Source organism: Sciurus carolinensis, chromosome X (genome assembly GCF_902686445.1).
Source record: "Sciurus carolinensis chromosome X, mSciCar1.2, whole genome shotgun sequence".
Lineage (NCBI taxonomy): Eukaryota > Metazoa > Chordata > Mammalia > Rodentia > Sciuridae > Sciurus > Sciurus carolinensis.
The window spans coordinates 26,166,513-26,191,102 of record NC_062232.1 but is presented as its reverse complement, the minus strand read 5'-3'; the positions used below and the strand labels follow the sequence as shown (position 1 = coordinate 26,191,102).

The 24,590-nt window shown below is 33.3% G+C and overlaps 1 protein-coding gene across 4 annotated transcripts in view; it reads left to right on the top strand.

The window, feature by feature from the left end:
* The window catches only part of Dmd (dystrophin), a 2,099,091-nt gene that overhangs the window by 613,876 nt on the left and 1,460,625 nt on the right, over window positions 1–24,590 (top strand). For all 4 annotated transcript variants that reach the window (XM_047536255.1, XM_047536256.1, XM_047536254.1 and 1 more), the window contains exon 13: window positions 12,453–12,572. In XM_047536255.1, the coding sequence (XP_047392211.1) occupies window positions 12,453–12,572 (120 nt within the window). The remainder of the gene's footprint in view (window positions 1–12,452; window positions 12,573–24,590) is intronic.

Below are 24,590 nucleotides of genomic sequence, written 5' to 3'. Positions count from 1 at the left end.
TTTCCTTCAGAAGATATAAAGTGAATGGAATGGAAAATATTTGACTAATATTGCCATAAAATTTGAATAGATTGTCCATTACTTCAAAATATGCTGCTTCTGATGAGTATGAAATTGCATTGAAGAAAATAATTTGAAACAAAAAAAAAGCCAAAGGATTATATGCAAGCTGATTATGAAACATTTTACATTCAGGACTTATTCATATAAAGTGTATAACGAACAGAAGCAATTGGTTTACTGGATCAGTGAGGCCAACTCTTATCTCTAACCATTCAAACACACTTAAGGATGCATTAGTTTTTATAAAATTAAGACAAGAAGCTGGGTGTGGTGGTGTATGCCTTTGATTCCAGCCATTTAGGAGGCTGAAGCAGGAGGAACATAAGTTTCAGCCTGGGCAACCTAGACCCTGTCTCATAATAAAAAGATTGGATATAGTTCAGAGTACAATGCCCTTGGGTTAAATACCCAGTATAACAAAACAAAAAAAAGTAAAAAGACACATAGTCAATAGAAAGTCTGACAGTTGGTAGCAAGACTCTTTTGTTACTTGGAACTAATTTTGGTGAGAAGAAAATTATTTAACCCAATCAAATATTTAAAAACAAGTTGCGACTTACCCTGATTTGATCATTACACCATATATACATATATCAAATTATCATACTGTTACCCATTAATATGTACAACTGTCACAGATAAATTGAATTTAGAGTGAAATATGTATATTAAAAAGAGACATTTAAAATTTTTGTTAGACTTTTCATGTTTTATAAAATGAAAGAAGATAAACATTCTTGGGCAAATGAGTTCAAACTAAAGTTCAAATTTCAGTTGATTCACTTTGCTGTATTTTTCCCTCAAAATTGTAAATCATGGGAAATGGAGAATTTATCTTTCTGGCAACAAAATACATCAGTAACATAATGGTATTTCAAAAAGTAACTTCCCCCTGCTACATCAGTTCCAATCTAATATTTCAGTTATTTGATTTTGTGTAGATGGTCCTAAAATTGTTAAGTTGCCCCCCATTTTCTTAAAGATGATTACAGATGGTAAAATTAAAGACACAGGTTTTGGTTGTTGAAATTGATTTAAATTCTGCTCGTATCAGAGGGCACATGCTCCCTTATTCAAATGAAGAGCAAGATAAAAATGTTTGCAAATCTTCCAAGTACACCGTGAATATTACAGATACGCTCCTGTATGTTCTGTGACAGGATCCTTTGCTATCTTCATTTCAACAGCATTTTATTATGAGGCACGTTAAAAATTCAACCGCTGTGAAATGCCATGATGATAAGTCAGTTTTACTGAATCTGCCAATTGGGGAAGATAAGGCAATTTGATCCTGTTTTAATTTTTATTAAATCTAGCCAAACTTTTAACTATGGGTAACAAATGTTTGGTTGCTGCAACCTTTGGGAGAAATCATTCAGTTTTCATAACTTGTTTTAGAGAGAATTTTAGAGGTCTTTAGATTTGAGGCATCTAAGAGTGATTATCTCTGGGGAGTGAACATATTGTTCCCGGTGGAAAAAAAGTCAAATAGTCCTGGTAGTCCATTTCGTCATTAGAAATGGATTCTATTAGTTATGTTTAGGGATTTTTCTTAAATTAGTTACAATACTATTAATGACTAAATGCATGTTGTGGGCAAGAGCTCACCATTTTGGAGGGTATTTTCATTCAAAGAAAATTATTTCACTGGAGTCTTTTTGTCTCATAGTAGTCAGACTGGAATGGAGTTTAAAGCTTGACTTGCTACCTAGGTTTCCAATTCTTCTAAGAGATTTAGACTTTGGTCTTATTGACGTCAACAAAGTCCTTACCATATAATTAACAGATAAAAAGAAAACGTGTCCACTTTTTCCAACTTTAGTGAGTGTTCTGTGGTAAATGTAAGACAAGTGAAATAACACCTTAGAACCTTATCCACTTATCCTTTCCTTGAAGCTTAGTTAATTTCAAACACTTGATTTGCCAGAATTGTGAAATATCCTTATCTGCTGATCTTGAAAATAATCTAGATATTCATGTAACAGCAAAAGTTTAGGTGTAATCCTACCAGAGAATCTGACATTTCATTGCATTCCATTCTGTATCACTGAACATTCATTAAAATACGTGGGTGCTGTGAAGAGTACTGAGACCACCCATATATAAACTCATATTCTAGTACATCATATAAAGACATAAAACTCATGTGAAATATAGCAAATGGTATGAGAGTTAAAAATGGAAAATTGAGCACAGGACATGAGTTGGGAAATGCAAGATATGGCATTTACTTGGATCACATGTTGAGGTTAAGTCCACACCATATGCTTAATGATGGAGAATTAAAGCAAAATCATGGAGAGTATTGAATACATTTGTAGTTGTCCTATGTGTGGCAGGGTCCTATTGCTAAACTGAAGAGCAACAACTTAGGACAATTTATTTTTTAGGAGGATATGACTTGTATAATAAAAGAGCATAGAGAAGCAGGGGATCAGGAGATAGGATAGGACAATATTGCAGAAGGCATATGAGACTGAGTGAAGGTGGATCAATAAAAATTGTGAACAGGTGTTAAGCATTTTGGAGCTTAGCAACTGAGCCAACAGAATTGGGTTTAGAGAATGAGTAAAGAACTTGAAATAATAGATTGATTCTGGGCAATTGGGAGCCCAGAGTTGAAATTAAGAAAGTAGGCAATGTAAGGGAGAAATGCAGTACTTTGGAGGAGAATGAGCAATCAGTTAAGCATGAGAATGCCATAGAATCAAGTAGTACTTTTAGTGCCTAGCAAGCTTTTTCCTATCTTCAGTAAGATTCCAATTACATGTTCTTAGTTATTGCTATAAAGTTCCATTTTATTTCCTATCTTTTGCCTCTGTAAGTGCTTAATGAAAGTTTGATGGTTATGGAGGTAAAAATAATATACTCAGGAGAAAATGCCATACAACAAAGAGCTGGACCTCATCTGTGCTTCTGTAATGCTTTATAGAGTGCTTAGCGAATAGTGGCTCAGTAAATATTTGTTTTTGAATAGATGTTTTAATAATTATAACTAGTTCTATTGCTCAATATTCATCATTTCTACCTAATAGGCACACGAAAATTTGATAAATAAGAATTTGTGTGTAGGAGCAAGAAAACAACTGGTAAGGGGAAGTGGGAATATATCTCTAAGTTGCTTACCTGGAAATATTATCTCTTGTGCCCTCTTATTTTCTTACAGTCATATTTCATTTCCTTATTCAAATATCTTAATAGTTGTCAACTATTGATGATGAAATTGATTGTGTGGTGGTAATGTTACTCTTTTAGCATAATTGAAATTTAATGTAAAAAATCAGCATCACATTCATATACCATAGGATGTGTGTTGTACTCAATTATAATTTTTTAAATCCAGTGGAGAGGACACCTAATTTTCTATCAACATTCTTTTAACAATTAGATTTCAAGGATAACTTTGCATACTAGTTAATGCCATTGATTATTAAGTAGTAATAATAAAATCCATACTCATTATTTCCTATGTTCTTACTGTAATGAAGTGATTATAGCTAATCAATTACAAATTAGTTAATTAGAAATTATTGCAGATTGAGTCAGTAACATTGCTCAGAAAATCAGTGCTTTAAGTTCATCAATATATCTACTAAAGTTATACCTGCTCAAGACTCACATAAGAGGCACTAACTCTATTATTCATACTTAATTGCTTTTGAATTGCTTCTTCATTAGAAGTTTCTGGTCCCTGCAGTGGGATTTTTAAAAAAGGAAAATAAAGGTTCCTGTGTATTTCCCACTTAATAAACTGGTCTCATGTATAGTGTCTCTATTTTCCTGAATGAGTAACAATTAATTTTAATTCCCTTGAATAGGTAATGTAAATTAATTATTTAACCATATAAAATACCTAAGTGTGCATTTTATGGAAAACCTCTTTACAAGAAGGATACAACAGATATGATGACATGACTCTAAAGGCAATTATTTTCCTTGAAAAATGTATTAATGTAACAAATGCATAACTATAAATCCATTCCATGTTAAAAATAAGGTAGAATATGGCACCATATCTGTCTATAGAATATAAAATTGCTAACTGCAGAATAATGTCAATTTATGTTCTATTGTGAACAGAATGGTTTTCTAGTAGGCGAACAGGTACTTCTGTGTTATTCAGTGAACTAATGACAAACATACATCCTGGCATTTTATCGTCTGTTAAAATTAAAGATGTAGGTCCTATCAGATGATAATGTAATTTTAAAAAATATTTTAGTTTTAGATGAACACAATGCCTTTATTTATTTATTTATTTATTTATTTATTTATTGTTTATGTGGTGCTGAGAATCGAAACTAGTGCCTCACATGTGCTAGGCAAGCACTCTACCACTAAGCCACAACTCCAGCCCCAATAATAGAACTCTTAAATCAGATTTTTACATGATGTGTAGTTTCAGCACACTTAGAGTATTTACTAATTAAAAGATAAACAGTCTGATTACCAAGGATATTATAAATAAATACTAATATTCTGAAGGACTGTTTTCACGTACCTTAGCTTAAATAGAATGAAAAGATAAGATCCCAGATAAGAAAGAAAATAAATATTTCCATACCACCTTCTGACCCTGCTAAACACTTTACTAGCTGATTGTAACTTACTATCTCATTTAACCACATACTAAGCCTGTCCTGGAGGGATTTTATAGATAAATATGTATAGAGCAGTTAAAAAGTTCCTCAATTAACATCAGTAGTAATTTGTAGACTCTATTTTTTTTTCTTTTTAAGACGATGTGTAAGTATGTTGTTTTGGCTGGTCTTGACCTAGTAGCTTAGTGATCCTTACTAAGCTTGGATTAGGGGTGTGCGCAACCACACCTTGGCTAGAGTCTGATTTTAACCTTGACCTGACTGCCTGTGAATGTAGACACTTTACCTCTGTTCTGAGATTCCAGTGAAGCTTGACTCCAGTTATGATCCTACAGGGTAGAGCGAATGCAAAAAAGTAACCAAGATTTGATTTATTGTAGCATTTTGTTTCCCAGGATTGGGAATTTCTGAATGGACGAGGTAGAGTCTGAGGGCATGGAAGTCTGCAAACTTGAAGTGAGCTATTGTGAAAAAGCATGCTGGTGACAACTGTGAATAAAATGATCAAAACCAAAATGCTTAAGGAAATAATGTGCTAACATCCTTCCTATTGCTCTTTCTTTAAATTTGGATAAAAGGGACTGGAAAGGTAATAGGGAAGAAAATAGACTTATAATGAGAATGGCAATACTGTCTGAGCAGGGAAATAATAGGTAAAACTGAACTTCACATCTCTAAATTTTGAGCCAATCAATGCTTATCATTTCCTCTGTACTCCATGTGAAGTCTTCCTACCCAACTTCTTTCCTCAATTTTGTTTTCTTTTTGAATAATTAAGAAAGTTAGACTACAGGCATTTCATAATTATTAAACCTTATTGGTGTTTACGTTAACCTGATTTCAGTGGTGTAACTATGCAAGATGTATGGATGCACATATACATGGATTGTTGAGGGAGGAAGGCAAGCAGGAGAATTAAGTGCTATCATTGAGTGATTAGGCTCTTTCTTCTTTAACTCATGACGTATCACTGACCATGCAAATTTTTCAGCAGTGCATGATACCACTAGATCAGGTAATTTAAAGCTATTTTTGTTAATCTCATAAATACCATGCAAGTTTAAGTATAGAGATAAGGAATTCATAAAGTAATTTTTCCAGACCTCAAATTTTGCTTCAACCTCAACCTTTGTTTTTTTGTTTCCCAAAACCACATTCCCTTTCTGTATTTGTTATATCTATTAGAAGATAGGGGTCAGAGCGCATTAGATGAGAGTTAATTAGGTGAATATTGGGTTCTTGCCATTTGATTTAGCATCTTTCTTCTCAATGTGCATAAATAGTTTTAGCACTAACTGGTTCTTAACATTTATTAAGCTAATATGGTGTGCCAGGTAGAATGCTAAGCAATTATACATTATTCAATCTTAAAAACCACTGAAATAGTTATTCATTCCCAATTTTGCAAAGTAGGAAGCTGAGGTTTGGTGTGGTTGACAGCTTTTTCCTGGTCACATAAGTGGTTAGTAATGCATCTGTGAATTAAACACACAAAAACTGACTTCGGATCATACATAGTTGACTACTGTTTCTTTTTAAACATGAGCCATTTTTGATAATGTACTCCTACTGTGCTCTTTTCTCACTTTCATTATGAAATACACATGAGCACATTAATTGTGTACTGGTTTTAAAATAGTTTTTCTTCTTGCAAGGCAGTTCCAAGATGGCTATAGTTAGACTCTCTCACTGAGGCTTCCCAGCAGACTGTTTTAAGTATGTAGTCAAGGTTATAAATTCCATGATTCAGCATATGTGCTCAAGATCATAAACATTTGCTTTTGAGCATGCACCCACTTATGTAGCCTGTTGGCACTGTGCCTTCTTTGGTCTCCACATATATAAAAGGCTTATGGAAAGATTCAGGTGGGAAAATAGGGCTGGAGCTGGGGGCTTGGGGCTGCAGCTTGTGGCTACTGCCTCTGAATAAAGACTATCTATTATACCAACTGCACCACACATCTTCCTTCACCTGCTGGGATCCCAATTTTGTTCTCCAGGGTTTGGGCTTGGATCTGACGCTTCTTGAGCTCCATTTCTGCTATTGGAAAGCATTTAGTGCTTTCACAATCTTTCAAATCTCTCCATTGATGTGGTCTTTTAGAAAACCGTTTTGGTAGCATAGGTATGGTAGAAACAAATATTCACAATGACAAAAAGATCAAAACAATGAGTTCTGATATAAGGATATAAGGACTAATAAAGCTAAGCGATCATATTTAAGTAAGTGATTATCAAAATAAAAGCTCTTCCAGGAGAACCTGTTGGGAGGCTTATTTAAAATACTGAGCAAATTTATAACAATTTATATACCATAAATAGATCCTCACAGGGAGCTAGATAATACTGTGGCCACCCAGGCTTAGCAAAGTGAACATTTGACTGAAAATAAAATTGAAAGTCATTTCCAGATCATTTCATTCAGGGCAGCAGGGGATATAGAGCCTAGTTCGGTGCAGAGGCAATAGAAAAATGGATGTAAGAATGAGCATGAGGCGGGAAAAAAAGAGAGAGAGAAGGATAAATTGTTGTCCTTGCCATCATTTCAAAGAAATATACTTTCTGATTTGAATTTTAAGTTTCATGTAAAATAATCAATTCATATCCAGATGTATTACATTAGCTACTTGATCATTAACATCTTGAAAATTTTTATTTCTGAGGCTGTTTTGAAAGAAGTTACTTTCTTAGGTATTAAATTAATTAATCTCTGTTCCTAGAAATTCTTCTGGTTTTATAACATCTTTGGCAAACTTTATATTTCATAGAAGTTTTGTTTTCATCAGTCTTTCCCATTTGTGTACATTTATTTAGCCAAGCAAAAACAAAACAAACTACTTAAATTCAATGCTTGTAACTAAACATCTTTCTAATTTTATCAATTTAAACTGATTTTTGGGGGGAGAAGAATTAGATAGACTTAGAGCCCCAAGCAGAAAACATGATCTGTTTTTAGGTATGTGTATATGTATGGGCCTTTACAGCATAGGACCTGAAAGCGATGGTAATTTCATGTTTGTAAATCATTGAAGCAGGAGGAGGACTATAATTATACAGAGGTAACTACTGCCCTTTCTTTATCCAGGTAGTGAAGATATACTGTGGCCAAACGAATCATGGCATATCCTTTCATGGAACATACAGTAGATGCAACCTTACTGTATTTTCCATTATTTTATCTTTCTATTAAATATTGCTCTTCACTTTGAAAGTCAAATTCAAAAATTCCCAATCCTTATATACTTTCATGTATTTTCTAAGCATTATTTTACATGTGTGCTAAGAAGGGGCAAGATAGCATGAATCCATAGTAAACACTGAACTGATTTCTTTCTCCAGTGGTGGTTGTAAGCTGCTTTTTGAAAATCAACATGACCTGACCTGAATGAGTGCAAGAAAAATTTAGTACTGATGATGATACAGAAGTAGGAGAATAGTCATGTTCCAATAATAAATTGTGGTCAAGTAGCAAATTTGGTCAGGTCCTTTAGAGAATTATTTAGAAGAAAGGAATATTCACAGAAGTATCAGAAAACCCAAGTTTGTCAAGTCTAAGCATTTTTAATGTTACATTTCACTGTTGCCCTTTTCCCTTGTCATAAGGAAAAAAAAAGATTGTTATTTGACATTAGAGAACAAACATCCCTGACATTTGTATCTATCTAATAATGGTATAGAAATTTAATAAGGAGCATGACAGATTTCTTTAATCTGGTAAATGTTACAAAATAAAATATTTACTCAAATAAAAGTAATGGCAAGAAATACATAATAATTTAGCAAGTATGTATGTTTACAAGTATGTGTTTATATAAATTTTAAGTTTGTGATAAACATCTTAGCATTTATTACAGCATTTTGCATTGAAAGTGTTATCCTCTGATAGGCAAAACATTAATTCATTTCTATTGGGATACTTCTGTATTTGGATATAATTTGGCTCATAATTCAGGAATTATTAGCAAATCAACAGTAAATCTGCATTGTATAAACTATCTCTGAGGAACTAAAATCCACATGAAGTCAATATTCAACTAAAATTTTAATGAAAAAGAGCTTGACTAAACTTTAATGTATTTTCAAACATTAGTAGACTCAAATACATTATCCTGAATAAGGAAGTAGGTAGGCATCCTTTATACCAATGAACACAAGGACCTTATTTATATATGACTAGGTTGGTAGAAAAATTTACCTTTATAACCCACATTTTCGTGTTTGGCAATTTTGTTACTTATAAGAATTCGTCTTAAAAAAGTAGATCCTTTACTTCAGATGTTTTGTAATCTTTTGTCTATTGAAGATATTGAAAAGATTACCTAATGTAATATTCACTCATGTTTATTTTGGGAATTGAAATCTGAAAAAAATAGAAAATTTTGCAATAGTTATCTTGCAGCCATTGAGTGTGCTCAGAAAGGTCAGCCTAACCTTTTAAATTTAATCTGTGATTAGAAGTGAAAGAAGATATATAATTTTAAAGTCACCGAAGAGAAAAAGAGATACTGGAAGTAACATTAAATCAAATATAGTTTATGCTAATCTATTCCAGTTCTATGTACTCGTCAAGATTTTCAGCCACTGTGGAAAACCAATCCCATGTTCCTTTATTTTCCTATGCTCATAGTAATTCCAGTTGGTTCCTGAATTAGATTTTTAAAATGATGAACTCACCACTGGCTTTAGTGGTACTTTGTGTTATCACATTTACAAAAGCATAAAATGTAAACTCTATCAATAAATCTGATTCTAGAATAAGCTAAATGGAACCAAACAACTCATACCAGAAAAGATAAATAGTACATTTGATCACATATGGTTTAGATGGACTCAACCTGAGTTGGAAATAAACATTTTGTGAATCGAACAAAAATATTCCTGTGTTCCTTTTGTAAAATATTAAAACATTGAAAACAATTTACATGCAAAACTGTGAATAGTATGGCATTATATCCCATTAGTTTTAATATATAATTACATATATGTTATATTGAGAGGAAAAAGAGTTAGCTAAATTCAAGAAATCAATTTATGACAAACTGACCACCAAATTATTTTGATTCTAAAAATTTCCAATTGAAAAAATAAAAAATTTCCTAGTCCTGGCTTATTTAAATCAGAAAACAGGCTTGACATGATTGTCAAGGACAACTCTGAATGTTAATATTTCCATTTTCAGCCTCATGGCAGAAAGTTTTATTAACCAGTATAAGCTCTGGAATGTCAAAGGCTTGATAGGCAGTAGAGACTCCACACACAAAATAGATGCATAGTCATTTTATCCTAAATTGCTTCACTTGAAAATGTAGCGTGAAAATCTAGAAAGGATGTAAAAAGAAGTGATTTTACAGTGGTCTAAAATGTTTAGGCTTGAAAAATAGAAGTCCTGGGACAAAAATACTCATGCATTAGAGGTTGTGATTCAGCCATCCTAATAAGTTCTCCTGTACTTGCCATAATGTTTGAATAACTAAGAGATAGACTGATGGGTGCCAACCATCATTGTTCTGCAAGTTGAAACAGTCAGTTTGCCAGGAAATAGCAGGCCATGTCCCAATCCTGTTTCTCCATTTTTGTGTTATAAAACAAAATCTTTTAAGAAGCAAACTAGTTGGCTAGAAGTTTGAATGCTTATTCATATAAGTATCAAAAATATCATAACAGGGTAAGGACTTGGAGGGGCTCTGCTTATGTTCTATTTATTCTTTTCACCTCATTTATCTTTAACAAAAATTGTACACCACATTTTTTAAATGATTGTAAGCAATATTTTTGACGGTACTTGATTGGTGAAAACAATGACTTTAGTCTCTTTCATAAATTAGAAAACTGATTCAAATTAATCTAGTTTCACCTGAAATTTCAGTTGAAAAAAAGTTTCCTGCCAAGGTTGATTTAATGACACTAAAAAGAACTAATTCCCCTTAACATATTGTAATTGTTGTGTAATCAAAAAGGACCAAACTCTCTTGTGCCTATTGTGCTTACCCTCCCACGTGGCACCACTCATTCAACAAATGTTTATTGATCTCTATTTGCTTAGAATGTGTAGAAAGGAGTTCAGAGAAGATCTCTATTCTGATGTTATATTCTAGTAACTAGAGACAAACAACAAATGACTAAACAATAAAGTAGTAACAAGTGACAGTGTTATGATTAAGAAAATAATAGAACTAGAGAATAACTTGGGACAAATTTAGTATGCTGATGAAAAGTCATTCTGTGAAGATAACTAACTGAATCCTGAGTAATGAGGAGAGAATATTTAAAAATCTGGAGGAAAAGTAATTCAAGCAGCAGGAACAGTTTGACATATTTATGGAAGAGAAAGAAAGTCTGAAAGTATGAGAGGGCAAGAATATTTTAGAGTCAGTGATATAGGCAAAATGCTGTATCATATAAGTATTTCATGTAAAGTTCTTGGATTATCATTCTTAGTATGATGGTACTCTACTGGTTTTTATACAGAAGAATGACATCTTATGTATAGTTTGAGCAAAAGAGTGGGAACCAGCAAAGGGACTAAAAGGCAGCACACTGTCTAGTGGGTAGGATAATCAGGAGAGGATGGTGCATAAAATCAGAAGAGGGTGCCCAGAATGAAAAAGTCGTCAACTGATTCAGTAATCAAAATGTAAAGTAAGATGCTGTCAAAAATGGCTATTGGAGTCAAGTTATGGAACCAGTTCAGGTGCCTGTCAACAGATAAATGGATAAAAAAAATATGGCACAGGTACACAATAGGGTTTTACTCAGCCATAAAGATGAATGAAATTATGGCATCTGCTGGTAAATGAATTGAACTGGAGGGGATCATGCTGTGTGAAATAAGCCAGACTCAAAGTCAAGGGTCAAATGTTTTATCCCTCATGTTAAAGAACAAAATAAAGGGACAAAAGTTGGGGGAATTCAATGGAAATAGAAGGGAGATGAGTGGAATAAATAAGGGGATTGATGAGAAGAGAGGAGGGATAGGAAAGGAGAGGAATGGCAGAATGAAACTGACAAAATTATGCTATGTGCATATAGGAATGTACCACAGTGAATTGCACAAAAAAAGGAAGACCAGTAGAGTACAGGAAAGAGAATTGGGGAGGGAGGAGAGGAAGGAAAGAGGAAGTACTGGGGACTGAAGTGAAGCAAATTACTTTCCATGCTCATATAGTTACGTCAAAAATGAATTCCAAAATCATTTATCATTATAATAAAAATGGGAAAATGGCTATTGGATTTGAGAACCTGAAAGTTAATGGTGACCTTTACAAGAGATGTTTTAGTGAGATAGTAGGCAAAGTGAGTAGTGTGATGGTACTCTACTGGTTTTTATACAGAAGAATTAAGTTGAGGAAATAACTAGGAAAAAACAATTTCTATGCAGATGAACACATAATAATGGGGGGGGTTATTGGGTCAAGAGGGGTTTATTTGTATGGTAATGAGCAACTTTGATTTAAAGGAGAAGGAATTAAAGATGCCAGAGGTGCAGGTCATTTTAGGAACAAAGTTCTTAAAAAACTGAGAGGATGTGGGATAAGGAACGGAAAATTCTACTGTACCTTTCTCAATATACGACCTCTCTCTATACTATCCAAATCAATTGACAATTGAGTTATGCAGATTTTGCTGAGCACCATAGCAAAAAATATACTCAAAATAGTTTTAGTAATAAGAAATTATATTACCAAACACATGGCAGAAATACATCACACACGTTTGGGGGGAAATGTTTTCAACATACATATGAGATTGTTATTTTAATTTCTTCTTCAAAAAATTTTTATCTTTCAGGTGCTTCAAGAAGATCTAGAACAGGAACAAGTCAGGGTCAATTCTTTAACTCACATGGTGGTGGTAGTTGATGAATCCAGTGGAGATCATGCAACTGCTGCTTTGGAAGAACAACTTAAGGTCAGAAAATTTTCTTTAATGAGCTAAATATGTCCTTCAAAATATTTAAATACAACTTGAAAACATTTAGACAATTTAGAATGTGATGTATTACTTCTATTTGAATGCAATATATTAAAGTATTTAGAATTGTTTCCCATTTGTGAATGTTTTCCTGTAAATTATTCACTCATACTAGTTTTCTAACCTTTGGAGAAATACACCATTAAGGGTTCATTTATTTTTGTTGAATCACATATTAGAGAAGTGGTCTAAACAATACTATTTATGTCACCTTCAAATCTAGAGCCTAAAAGAGTACAAACATTGTTTTTAAATCACAAATGATTAAATTATAGGTTGATTGCCTTCAGGGTTTGTATTCCTGTAGGCCTTCAGTTACAGTCTTGATGAAAGGATAACAGGATTGAGTCATGTATGTTGGTTGAAGTAGATACTTAGTCTTTATAGCACTCTCTCAACCTAAGGGTCAGTATTTATGTTCGTGGAAACAAAACCAGTATGTAATAAGAAAAGATAAAGTGGACATGTCAATTTGTTTCGTCTTCTAAATTGGAAAAAATGCTGTTAATGTAAAAAATTTTAAAACTATATTAAATATGAAAACCTATATTAAAACTATATTAAATATTAAATCGTTTCACTAAGTGAAAACGATTGTTCTGAATGGACACATGTAATTATGTGTATAAGTATATACATGTATATGATGTATATATACTTTGTGTGTAAATATATGTGTGTGTGTGTGTGTATATATATATATAGTAACTTCACATTGCTTTTTGAGATACTCATTTTATACCAAATGCTCTCTGTCCTTTGTGACAGATAGCAGCCACCAGTCTGTTATGTCAAAGGATCCTATCGATGTGGGTTTAAATGGCTTTATCAACCCAAATTAGTTCTAAACATAGTTTCTTCTACCTAACCTATAACACAGTTTCCTAAAATCTTACCTCTGTTTTCTTTTTTGTGTGATTTTTTTCCAGTAAAGTATTTCCTCAGGGTATTGCTTTAGACTGCTAAACTTCAAAAAATGTTATCTCATTTTCTGTCATTAAAAGACAAAGGGAATGCTCTAGAATTAACAAGTTAGACGCTGCTGCAACCAAGAATTTAATCTATACTGACAATTCATGTTATATCATTTACCTTTTAATAAAATTGCAGGGATCTAAAAAGACCTATGACCTCAGGATATGATCATTTGTATTACATGCACACACACATATGCCCACTTGACCAGCTAAATTACTGCATCTGAAAGAATCCACAGACCTGATGTAACAATAGCAAATTACAGGTGGATAGAAATAAGATACTTGATATTTCCCAGAATTTTTCTGAAAAGGTAAAAGAAGGCTGCAGAGCAGGGGTTGTTTGGAGTAGTGACTGGTTAAAAAAATGGGGCAGGGAATTGTTGAAGTCATTACCTGACCCAGTACAATTGGCTTTACAGTATAAAATTGTTCCAGGGTAATGATAGTGGAACTGAGGCATCTTGATAAACAGTGCATAAAACTCAATGACTTGGTTAGATCTTAAGTGAGATTCATTATTCTACTTGCTTTTATTATTTACCTTACTTTTCTGCCTTTATTTCTTTAGTTCAAAGGCATCTACTAAATACTTGTGCATTTATTGGCTATCCCGAATTCTTATAAACCCATTGTGCTTTTGTCCATGATTATCTTTCCCTTCAGCTACTATTGACCACTGCCTCCCAGCCTCCTCCTTAGCTCTCTTCCCCCTTTACATAATTTCATTTTTGGCTCTACATACCACTTTGCTGCCACCTTAATTTCAGATATTCTAGTGTCCAAAAGGAAAATGGTCACTAGAGGTCCCTAAAGGAGAGGGGAAACAGAAAGAAATAGAGAGGGACTTGTAGGGACTAGGAGGAATGCTGGGGGGGAAGAGAGAGAGCTCAAGAGTGGAAGAAGGATAGTTGGAAACAATGCACAGCATATGCATGTATGGAGAGATTGGTGAATTCCATCAATTTGTACACTTAATGTGTTAATTATACATGATGTAAGGAATTAAGTAGAAAGAGAACTTCTGTTATAACTTTATTCATATTTCATCACCTCTTCAATCCCAAATAATCTGTATTTGATTTCATACTTTATTTAAACCATCAGCTAAAATTGCCCTGAAATGCTCCACTCATTTGACTTTGAAATATAGGTGATTGTTTCTCAGGTTCTTTTCAAGGGATATAATCTCATCTTACCTAGTTTAATTCTTAAAAGGAAGAGGTAGAGAAGATGATGAAGGAGGGGGAAAAATAGGAAAAGTAACAAAGAATAAAAGGATAAATACATTAGAGAAGTTCCTTTAACAGCAACACAATTATCCGGGACATGCAATAAGAATTCATGTGTTCTTCAGAGTCTATGGGCTATGAATCATACTGAGCTTAGGAGAAGTCTGGCAGAAGTAATTGGAAGAATTATTATATGGAGGAAAAACACACCTATGGGCCCAGTACAAGAAAATAAAATTAGAAGAAACCTGAGAGGGATCCTTGAGGTTCATATTTATATATAACAAGACCTGGTCATCCATACCTTCTTCCTCAATAAGAATGCTCATATCAGGGCTGGGGATGTAATTCAGTTGGTAAGTTGGTAGAATGCTTGCCTTGCATACACAAGGCCCTGGATTCAATCCCCAGCACCACAAAAAAAAATGCTCATGTCACATGATCTTTATATACTTTAGGGCCTCCCAGATCACCGTAATGCCTTGCTCTCTTTTGCTTCAATTCTGTTGGTATACCATCCAAAGGGACAAAAAAGAAACCCAGTGGCAGTGATTTAATTTGATATCTTTCTTTTTTGTACAAAGGAAAACTAGGAAGGCAAGTCCTCCATTTAATACTACAAGGGAAAGAAGTATTCTTAATATCCTATGATACAACTAAAAGTTCATCTTGTAGAATCTTTACATGTGTTCGTTTAGTTCTATGAACTCTGATTATAGCATTATGTGAGAATTTCTCCAATTTTAAGAAGTCTTTTAAAAAGAAGGCTTGAAGAAAAACAAAGATGGGTTAGAACATATGCTTAGGGATTCTGAAAGGCAGCACAGCTTATGAAAAATAATAGTCTGAAAAGTGCAGTCTGTTTTAAGTTAATTTGTTTCTTTCTCCTGGAGGTTCTGCCTGCCCCTCAGCAATGTCACCACAGGGTCAGAGCTTTGTCCTTAACTTGAGAGGCTTCCAGAATATCAGTGTCCAGAAGGCCTGATTTATAAACAGTGATGACAGTTAACTATTTTTAGAAAAGTACCTGAGAATGGTAATTTATGTAGAGTCATCATTCCTGGAGCTTATTACCATTCCTCCTAAGCATTTCACATCCCATTTTTTTCATTTTCCTAAACAATTACTTGTTATGTTCTTATAATGTCCAGTGGACTATAGGGGTAATGTAGTAAGGAAAAAAATGTCACTATCCCCACTAGTTGTGAGGAGTAATGTACAAGCCTGTGACATTTCTCAGATCAGTGGATCAATGGTAGCCATCATGGGATCCTTCTTTTGGAAAAAATGCAAACTCTTTGTCATTCACAATCACCATGGTAGGCATTGTGGACCTGATGACTGCTATTATTTTATTGATGCTTGTTTCCTGTAACTGATTGCATATGAAAATGATCAAATATTTAGAATGGACACAATGACTTTTGATAGAAACTTAATCTTAAATTGAAGTTTGAAAGGATGATTCCTGAGGACAGTGATGTTTCCACTAGATTCTAAAGAATATGTTGGAGAAAACTGGATAAAGTGGGTGTGTAAGGAGTGTTGGTGGTGGTAGGGAGAATTTCCAGGGAGGGAAGATGTTAAATCAGGTGAGCACAGTATCATCAAGGAACTGGAGGGGCAATTGTGCTACAACATTGACAATTGAAGAGTGACACTAGAGGTTTGAATGGTAGTCAGGGACTTACCTAAAAATTAGAATTAATATGTGATATTAAATTTTGCCATAATTCATTTAGTCAACAAATATATTGAGCATCACTTATCTCTCTGCCAGCATAGTATCTGGACCACAGTGATGGGGTGGGGCAGAGGTATAGTAGTGCTGCCTGCCTTTGTGAACCTATGTTAATCAAGTATAATTAAATATCAAAAATTACTGAATTCAATATGTCAAAAATATGCAGTTTTCGATGACCTATCTTGTTCTAGAGGGTCATGAAATGCCTCTGTACATGACTTTAAATGCTATCTAAACATTTAATAGAAGTTAATTAGGAAGCACTAGAGAGTAGGTATGTATTCTGAACAGAATAATATATATTTATTCAAAAAATATGTATTGAATACCTACTAGGTGCCAAGCTAGACTCAAAAGTTCAATTATGGAAAATAACTGATTATTTCCCTATGGATCTTATGTTCCAAGCAAGCATTAAAAAGCAACTATTTTCCAATGAAATATGTTAAAAACAATAAGTTGGCAACACATGATTTAATTGGTTTTATTTGTGCTTCAAGAATTCAGCGCAGTGTGGACTAAGGTTATTTATAGCCAGAAAACAAGAAGTGACATGTAGAAAATGGAAATGAGGGAGTGACAGCCCAATTGGTTATAGTTTTCATTTGTCCCATTTGAACATGGTTTAAAGAGTTGACTGGCCACTTGTGACTGGCCAAGATTCAGCTGTTCATTATAAGAGTGCAGGTTAGTCTATTTACACATCAAATCAGGTTATGGTTCATTGTGCTCAGAGAAAACTTAAAATATGAATGGAGGCATCATTATGTCAAATGTAATTCAACAGTTGTACAGAAAAAAATATACAAGGGAACAATTTGAAATTGGTCAAAGGAAATTTCATAGAGAAGATGACATTTGAACAAAAACTAGAATAAGGGAATCACTTTGGAGATGCACAGGTCCTATGGCACATTTTGCATTTGAAAAACTAAATGCTATAAATGAAGCATATTTTGGTAGATATGTAGTTCTTTCTAATAAAAATCCAGAAGCATGATTAGGCCCATAGCTTACAAAAGATTAATGATAATATCTTACAAAGAAAAGGCAAAGCCATTCAAATCACATTTTAAGATATATTGTTTCCTACATATGTGAAAAGTTGAGAACCCAACTCAATATACTAAAGTTTTCAAGGCCATACACCTAGGAGTTTCTGGCACATAAAAGGCATTAACATAACATTGTTAAATTATTAACTATAACTTCTAATTATAGTTACTAGCTACCATTTGGGAGAATTAAAGGTATGTATCAAAAGAATGGATAAAGACAAACATTCCATGTTAAAGAAGGGTAATAGACAAGACAAAATTTTAGCAGATCATTAAACATATGCACTGGTACCATTTCTCACCCAGTTCATAATATTAATGAACATGTTTTTAATAAAAGAAAAATTTATGAAGATGAGAAAGATCTCTAAGAACCAAGATACATTGATTAAAATCAGGACATGAAAACCAACTTAATATTGATGATATTAAACAACTTATACAAATATTATATAGTAAGACAAATTTTTGTGAATTTATTAAATTGAGCCCATGGAGTATAATGTATATAAAATATTTTGGTTTCCCTAAAGTATCTTTGCAAAGTCTCCCATGATATTTTTGTGGATAAGGTAAATCTTATTTCTTTGAGGATCGGTGGAGAATGTCTGTGTTGTAATATATTACTTCCTAGTATCAGACTTATGTACTAGGTAATTGTTAAAAATTGACTCTTATTTAAACTGCATTATCAGAAAATTCTAGGAAAATAAGTCCTTCTGGGATTTCAGCTGGGCACCGTGTCAAAGTTGTTACAGGAGGATTTCCTTTCCCGTGTTACCTTAGAATGTTCAAAGCAATGTCCTGTAAAGTTAGAATGTCATATACAGAAGTCAATTCATTGGCTTTCATATTTTAAATCAGAAAAGGTATGTTTATTCTCTGAAATGTTACTAATTAAAAATTTCTTTAATTCAGTGGAATAAATTTGGAATAAAAAAGGTCTGGTTCCCATCTATAGATGCAATGTAAACATAAAGAAATGTAAGTAAATATAAATGCACATAAATATATGTGTATACTGTTAGCCTTCTGTACCCATGGTTTCTCCTTCGATAGATTCAACCAACTCTGGACCAGTTTTTTTTTTTAATTGTATCTGTAATAAACATGTGCATAAGTGTAAGCATTTTTGTTGTTGTTGTTGTTGTTGTTATTAGGGAATGAACCCAAGGGCTGTCTACCACTGAGCCCTTCCTATGTTTTCTTTTTTTAACCAGGGATTGAACCCAGGTGTGCTTAACCACTGAATTGCATACCCAGGCCTTTTTATTTTTTTACTTGAGACAGGGTCTTGCTAAGTTGCTTAGGCCTCTGTAAGTTGTTGAGGTTGGCTTTGACCTTGATATCCTCCTGCCTCAGCCTCCTGAGCCACTGGAATTATAGGTGTGCATCACCTTCCTATGTTTTATTTTGAAACATGGATTCCCTAAGTTGTTGAGGTTGGCTTTGACCTTGATATCCTCCTGCCTCAGTCTCCTGAGCCACTGGAATTATAGGTGTGCATCACCTTCCTATGTTTTATTTTGAAACATGGATTCCCTAAGTTGTTGAGGTTGGCTTTGACCTTGATATCCTCCTGCCTCAGCCTCCTGAGCCACTGGAATTATAGGTGTGCATCACCTTCCTATGTTTTATTTTGAAACATGGATTCCCTAAGTTGCTGAGACTGGTTTTGAACTTGTAATCTTCATGCCTCAGTCTCTTGAGTAGCTGGGATTACAGGGGTATGCCACTGCACTAGCACAAACTTTTTCTTGGTCCCTAAAGAGCACAGTATAACATCTATTTATATTATACTACATATTTTAAGGAATCTAGATAAGTTTGAATGTAAACAGGATGATGCATATAGGTCATATGTATATACTCTGCCATTTTATATATGGAACTTCATCAAGGGGTCCTGGACAAAAACCCCCACAGATGATGAGGGATGAGTATATATGAGTGTGTATACAGTTACATTTATATACATGTATATGCATTATGTGCATTATATTTATATACATTATTTGTATACATGTATATACACATATGAAAAGTCATGCAAGTTTGTGGGTACCAGCTTGATAATAAACCAAGTTCAAGTAGGATGGTATAGTAAATAGATTTGATATTAGACAATGATATGATATGTAGATATAAGAACTGGTAGTTGTGTTCTATGTTGGTTTAAATAGAATATATTAATATCTAAGATTGGCACTCCATTTTCACTGAGTTTTCTAGGATGGGAATGCATCCTGTGAAGAATGCTAGTGGAACCAGATTTTCTTTAATATTAAAAAAAAAACCTAAGCAGGGAGAATTGGTACATAAGCAGTATTGTTATGTTGAAAATGGAAATAATTTTCTGTTACTTTAGAAGGTTGTGCTATCAAAAATAGGCAGAAGTTGATAACTAGATGTCTTCTGGTCAGATTTCTTTTGTGCCCCATTTTCTTCTCTTCCATTCTTTCCTGAATATATATATATATGGAAGTCCAAAAATCACTTGACACTCAGCAAGGTGAAACTTGTGCCCTATTTCCCTCTAAACAGCTTTCTTTACTAACTTTTAATTTATTATTATACCACCATTAATGATAATTGTGCCAAAAAACTGAAATTTCCCAGATTGGTGCCTATCATTTCTCTTATAAGCCCTCTGCACATAAGATGACAATATTTGAATTTTTTTTTCACATTCATTATTTTATCATTGTCACCATTTCCCAATGTAAAGCCCACATCAAAAGCCCCGTGGATCCTCTGCTGAGAATAAGTTTTTGGTTTGAATTCATCCCATTTATTGATTCTTGCTTTGATATCTTGTGTATGATTACATGAATGGTATGACTCTGCATCATGTACAACCATGTACAAATAGAAACAAAATGATGTACCTCATTTGTGTATGATGAATCAAAATGCAGTCTGGAAAAAAAATAAAATAATTAAAGAAAATCCCCATGGAAGTACTTGCCTCCATTCTAACTCCTTTCCATTTGATCTGCATGTAGAAATCAGTATAGGTTCTCCAGAGCATATTTAGTAATATCTCCTCTGCCTTAAGTTCTGAGTAACTTTCCATCCTCTACAAATTCAGACCACTTTGACCTACAAGATCTTTTTTTTTATTGTAAACAAATGGGATACATGTTGTTTCTCTGTTTGTACATGGCGTAAACACATACCATTTGTGTAATCATAAATTTACATAGGGTAATGTTGTTTGATTCATTGTTATTTTTTCCCTTCCCCCCACCCCTCCCACCCCTCTTTTCCCTCTATACAGTCCTTCCTTCCTCCATTCTTGCCACCCTCCCTAACCCTAACCCTAACACTAACACTAACCCCTCGCAACCCCCATTATGTGTCATCATCCACTTAACAGCAAGATCATTCGTCCTTTGGTTTTTTGAGATTGGCTTATCTCACTTCGCATGATATTCTCCAATTTCATCCATTTGCCTGTGAATGCCATAATTTTATCATTCTTTATGGTGGAGTAATATTCCATTGTATATATATATATATATATATATATATATATATATCACAGTTTCTTTATCCATTCATCAATTGAAGGATATCTAGGTTGGTTCGACAGTCTAGCTATTGTGAATTGAGCAGCTGTGAACATTGATGTGGCTGTATCTCTGTAGTGTGCTGATTTTTAAGTCCTTTGGGTATAGGCCAAGGAGTGGGATAGCTGGGTCAAATGGTGGTTCCATTCCAAGCTTTCTGAGGAATCTCCATACTGCTTTCCAGAGTGGCTGCACTAATTTGCAACCCCACCAGCAATGTATGAGTGTACCTTTTTCCCCACATCCTCGCCAACACCTGTTGTTGCTTGTGTTCTTCATAATCGCCATTCTAATTGGGGTGAGATGGAATCTTAGGGTAGTTTTGATTTGCATTTCTCTCATTACTAGAGATGTTGAACATTTTTTAATATATCTGTTGATTGCTTGTAGATCTTCTTCTGTGAAGTGTCTGTTCATTTCCTTAGCCCATTTGTTGATTGGATTATTTGTATTCTTCGTGTAGAGTTTTTTGAGTTCTTCATATATATTCTGGAAATTAATGCTCCATCTGAAGTATGAGTGGCAAAGATTTTCTCCCACTCTGTAGGCTCTCTCTTCACATTGCTGATAGTTTCCTTTGCTGAGAGAAAGCTTTTTAGTATGAATCTATCCCAGTTATTGATTCTTGCTTTTATTTCTTGTGCTATGGGAGTCCTGACCTACAAGATCTTTTATTACCTGATTCCTGCCTGTGTCTTTGGACTTGTCTCCTGTTAGTCTACTCATATCCCTCAACCTACGTTCTATTCTCATATGTCACCACTACTGTGTGCATACCACCCCTATTAATCAGAATATTTTTCCTTGTAATGTCTGTCTGAAATTCCTACAACATATAGAAAACTTGGGTGTCATTTTCCTCCATGAAGATGGCCATTCTGCCTAGTAATGACCACTCTTATTCTGTCCCTATACCCTAAATATGATTCTATTTTAGCATCTATCATCTACTTTTCCAATTATTATTGTGTGCTTTTCCCTATAACTAGAATCTACATTATGTTCTTGAATAAAGAGTCAAATATAAGTGATCAGTAATGAATGAATGAATACATCAATGAGTAGATGGATGGTTGGATGCAATTCCGAGATGGACAATTTGACTTATCAAAGGGAGAATTTTTTATTCTAAGGCAGTAAAGAATGATAATTCTGAAAATAGACTCTTACTACAGTCATTTATCTGCAATATACTATTTTAATGGGTACATAATATACACATTTATGAGGTACAGAATGCTAATTTGATACTTGTGTACAATGCATCATGACCAAATAAAGGTAATTAGCTTTTTCTTTCCCTTGAAATTTGTCCTTTGTTTTGGGAAGCCTCGAACTTCAGTTTTAGTTCTCTATAAAGTATATGATAAATTGTTGTGAACTATATAGTCACCCTACTATGCTGTATTACCTTAGAACTTACTCTTCCTATCTTGTTTTGTTACGTGTTATCAAATATCCCCTTTCCCTTACCTCTCGAGGCCTTGAGTGACCACAACTCTACTCTATGCTTTTATGAACTAAGTTTTTTACCTTCCACATTTGAATGAGAACATGGGTTTTTATTTCTTCCTGTGTCTAGATTATTTCACTTATTTTTATTTTACCAGAACATTCTTAGAGTGGAATTAGATTTGTAGGAAATAGTGAACTTTTCTTCATTGATAATATTCAGCAGAAACAGAAATGTCACATGTTCAAGTATGTTTTAAAAGAAATTTCATACTAAGTAGAAAGTTAGAGTTAATAACCTCCAAAGTCCTTTCCAATATCAAATCATATACTAGTGGACTGCAAGACAATAAATGGTAATATTGTCTAACTTATTAAGTAGAAGCTTAATTTTCTTTCATTATGCAAATAACTTTAGATTAAAAGACTTGATTCTCAAAATTACTTTAAGGAAAAAAAACTCTAAAAGCAATGCCAAAATAAAAAGAATTGAATAATGTATTCTGCCAATTATTTTTACCAACAATTATAATTATCAGAAGTGACAAAGAGTAAATCTAGAAGTAGAAGAGTACCAGACATTTAATGACATATTTTGCACATTGTTATCATTATTGTTAATGTCATTTATAATTTTAACTAGTGAGGTATGTGAGCATTGTACAGAGGACAAAAGAAATGTGCCATCTCAGTTAATCTGAAAATATAGAAATAAATGAACAATGAAAGTTGATTGGAAATAAAGTAGTATGCCAAAGAGTATTTGTTCAGAAAGACTATAATGTCTCATTTTCTATCATAACTTAAATGTGGAGAACGTCACTAAAAATATTAACAGTGTGCATGTGGGATAATATGGGGAAGGGGAAACATCTATAAAATGTTAAACCCTACAGAGTTAAGAAATAGAGAATATTTATGAAAAGGAACATGGATGAGGAAATATTTTGATGTTTCCATCTATTTTCTAATTTTATATTTGGTGAATAAAATACGTCTTAAAATTATAACTTTTAAAAGTGTAGAAACAATCCACCAAGTCAAGTGTTAATAATTGCTGCCAATGAAACACTACTTAAAATTGTTAATAATAATTGTGGGCTTATTATTTTGTGGTATCAGTAATTAATATGCCTATCAAGACCTATCATAGTAATAAACTTTTTCTGGTTCTTCAAAGACTACCTCTATCCAAATTGATGATACTTCAGATTAGTTTTCCTAATTTTTGAACTTAATGTAAATACATTCATATGTTATATATAGTTTGTGGCTTGACTTTTTCACTCCTTTCATTTATGAGATTCATCTATGTTGCATATAACATTAGTTCATTTTCATTGCTGAAATATATTTGTATGAATATATCACACTATAAATTCTACTGTTAAGAAATTTTGGTTTCATGTTTGAAAACCTTACAAATAATGCTGCTATTAATGTAAGTTGTAGATATCATTTTGTAAAAATGTATAGCTTTATATTGGGTATATACCTGAGATTGGGATTTTCGAGAGTTGGGCATGTATTTAGTTTTATAGTTATTAACACAAAGATTTTTTCCAAGTTGATGTAAAAGTGTATACTCTAACAGTGAATAAAGGTACAAATTGCCTTACAACTAATTCAATACTTGAATGTTAGACTTCTTAAATTGAGCCCTTCTGGTGGGTATATAATGGTATCTCTTGTTTTTCATTTGCATATAATGATGACTAGTGATATTGAGCACTCTTTCATTTGTTTAGTGCTATTAATTTGATGTCTGTTGTGAAATGTCTATTTTGCTATCTGTCTATATTTTTCTTAGTGATATATTGAAGCTATTTTTAATTTTTATTGATTCATTATAGTTCACATAATAGTAGCATTCATTTTGATACATATAAAGAACTCAGGAAACAAAATACCAAAGAAATA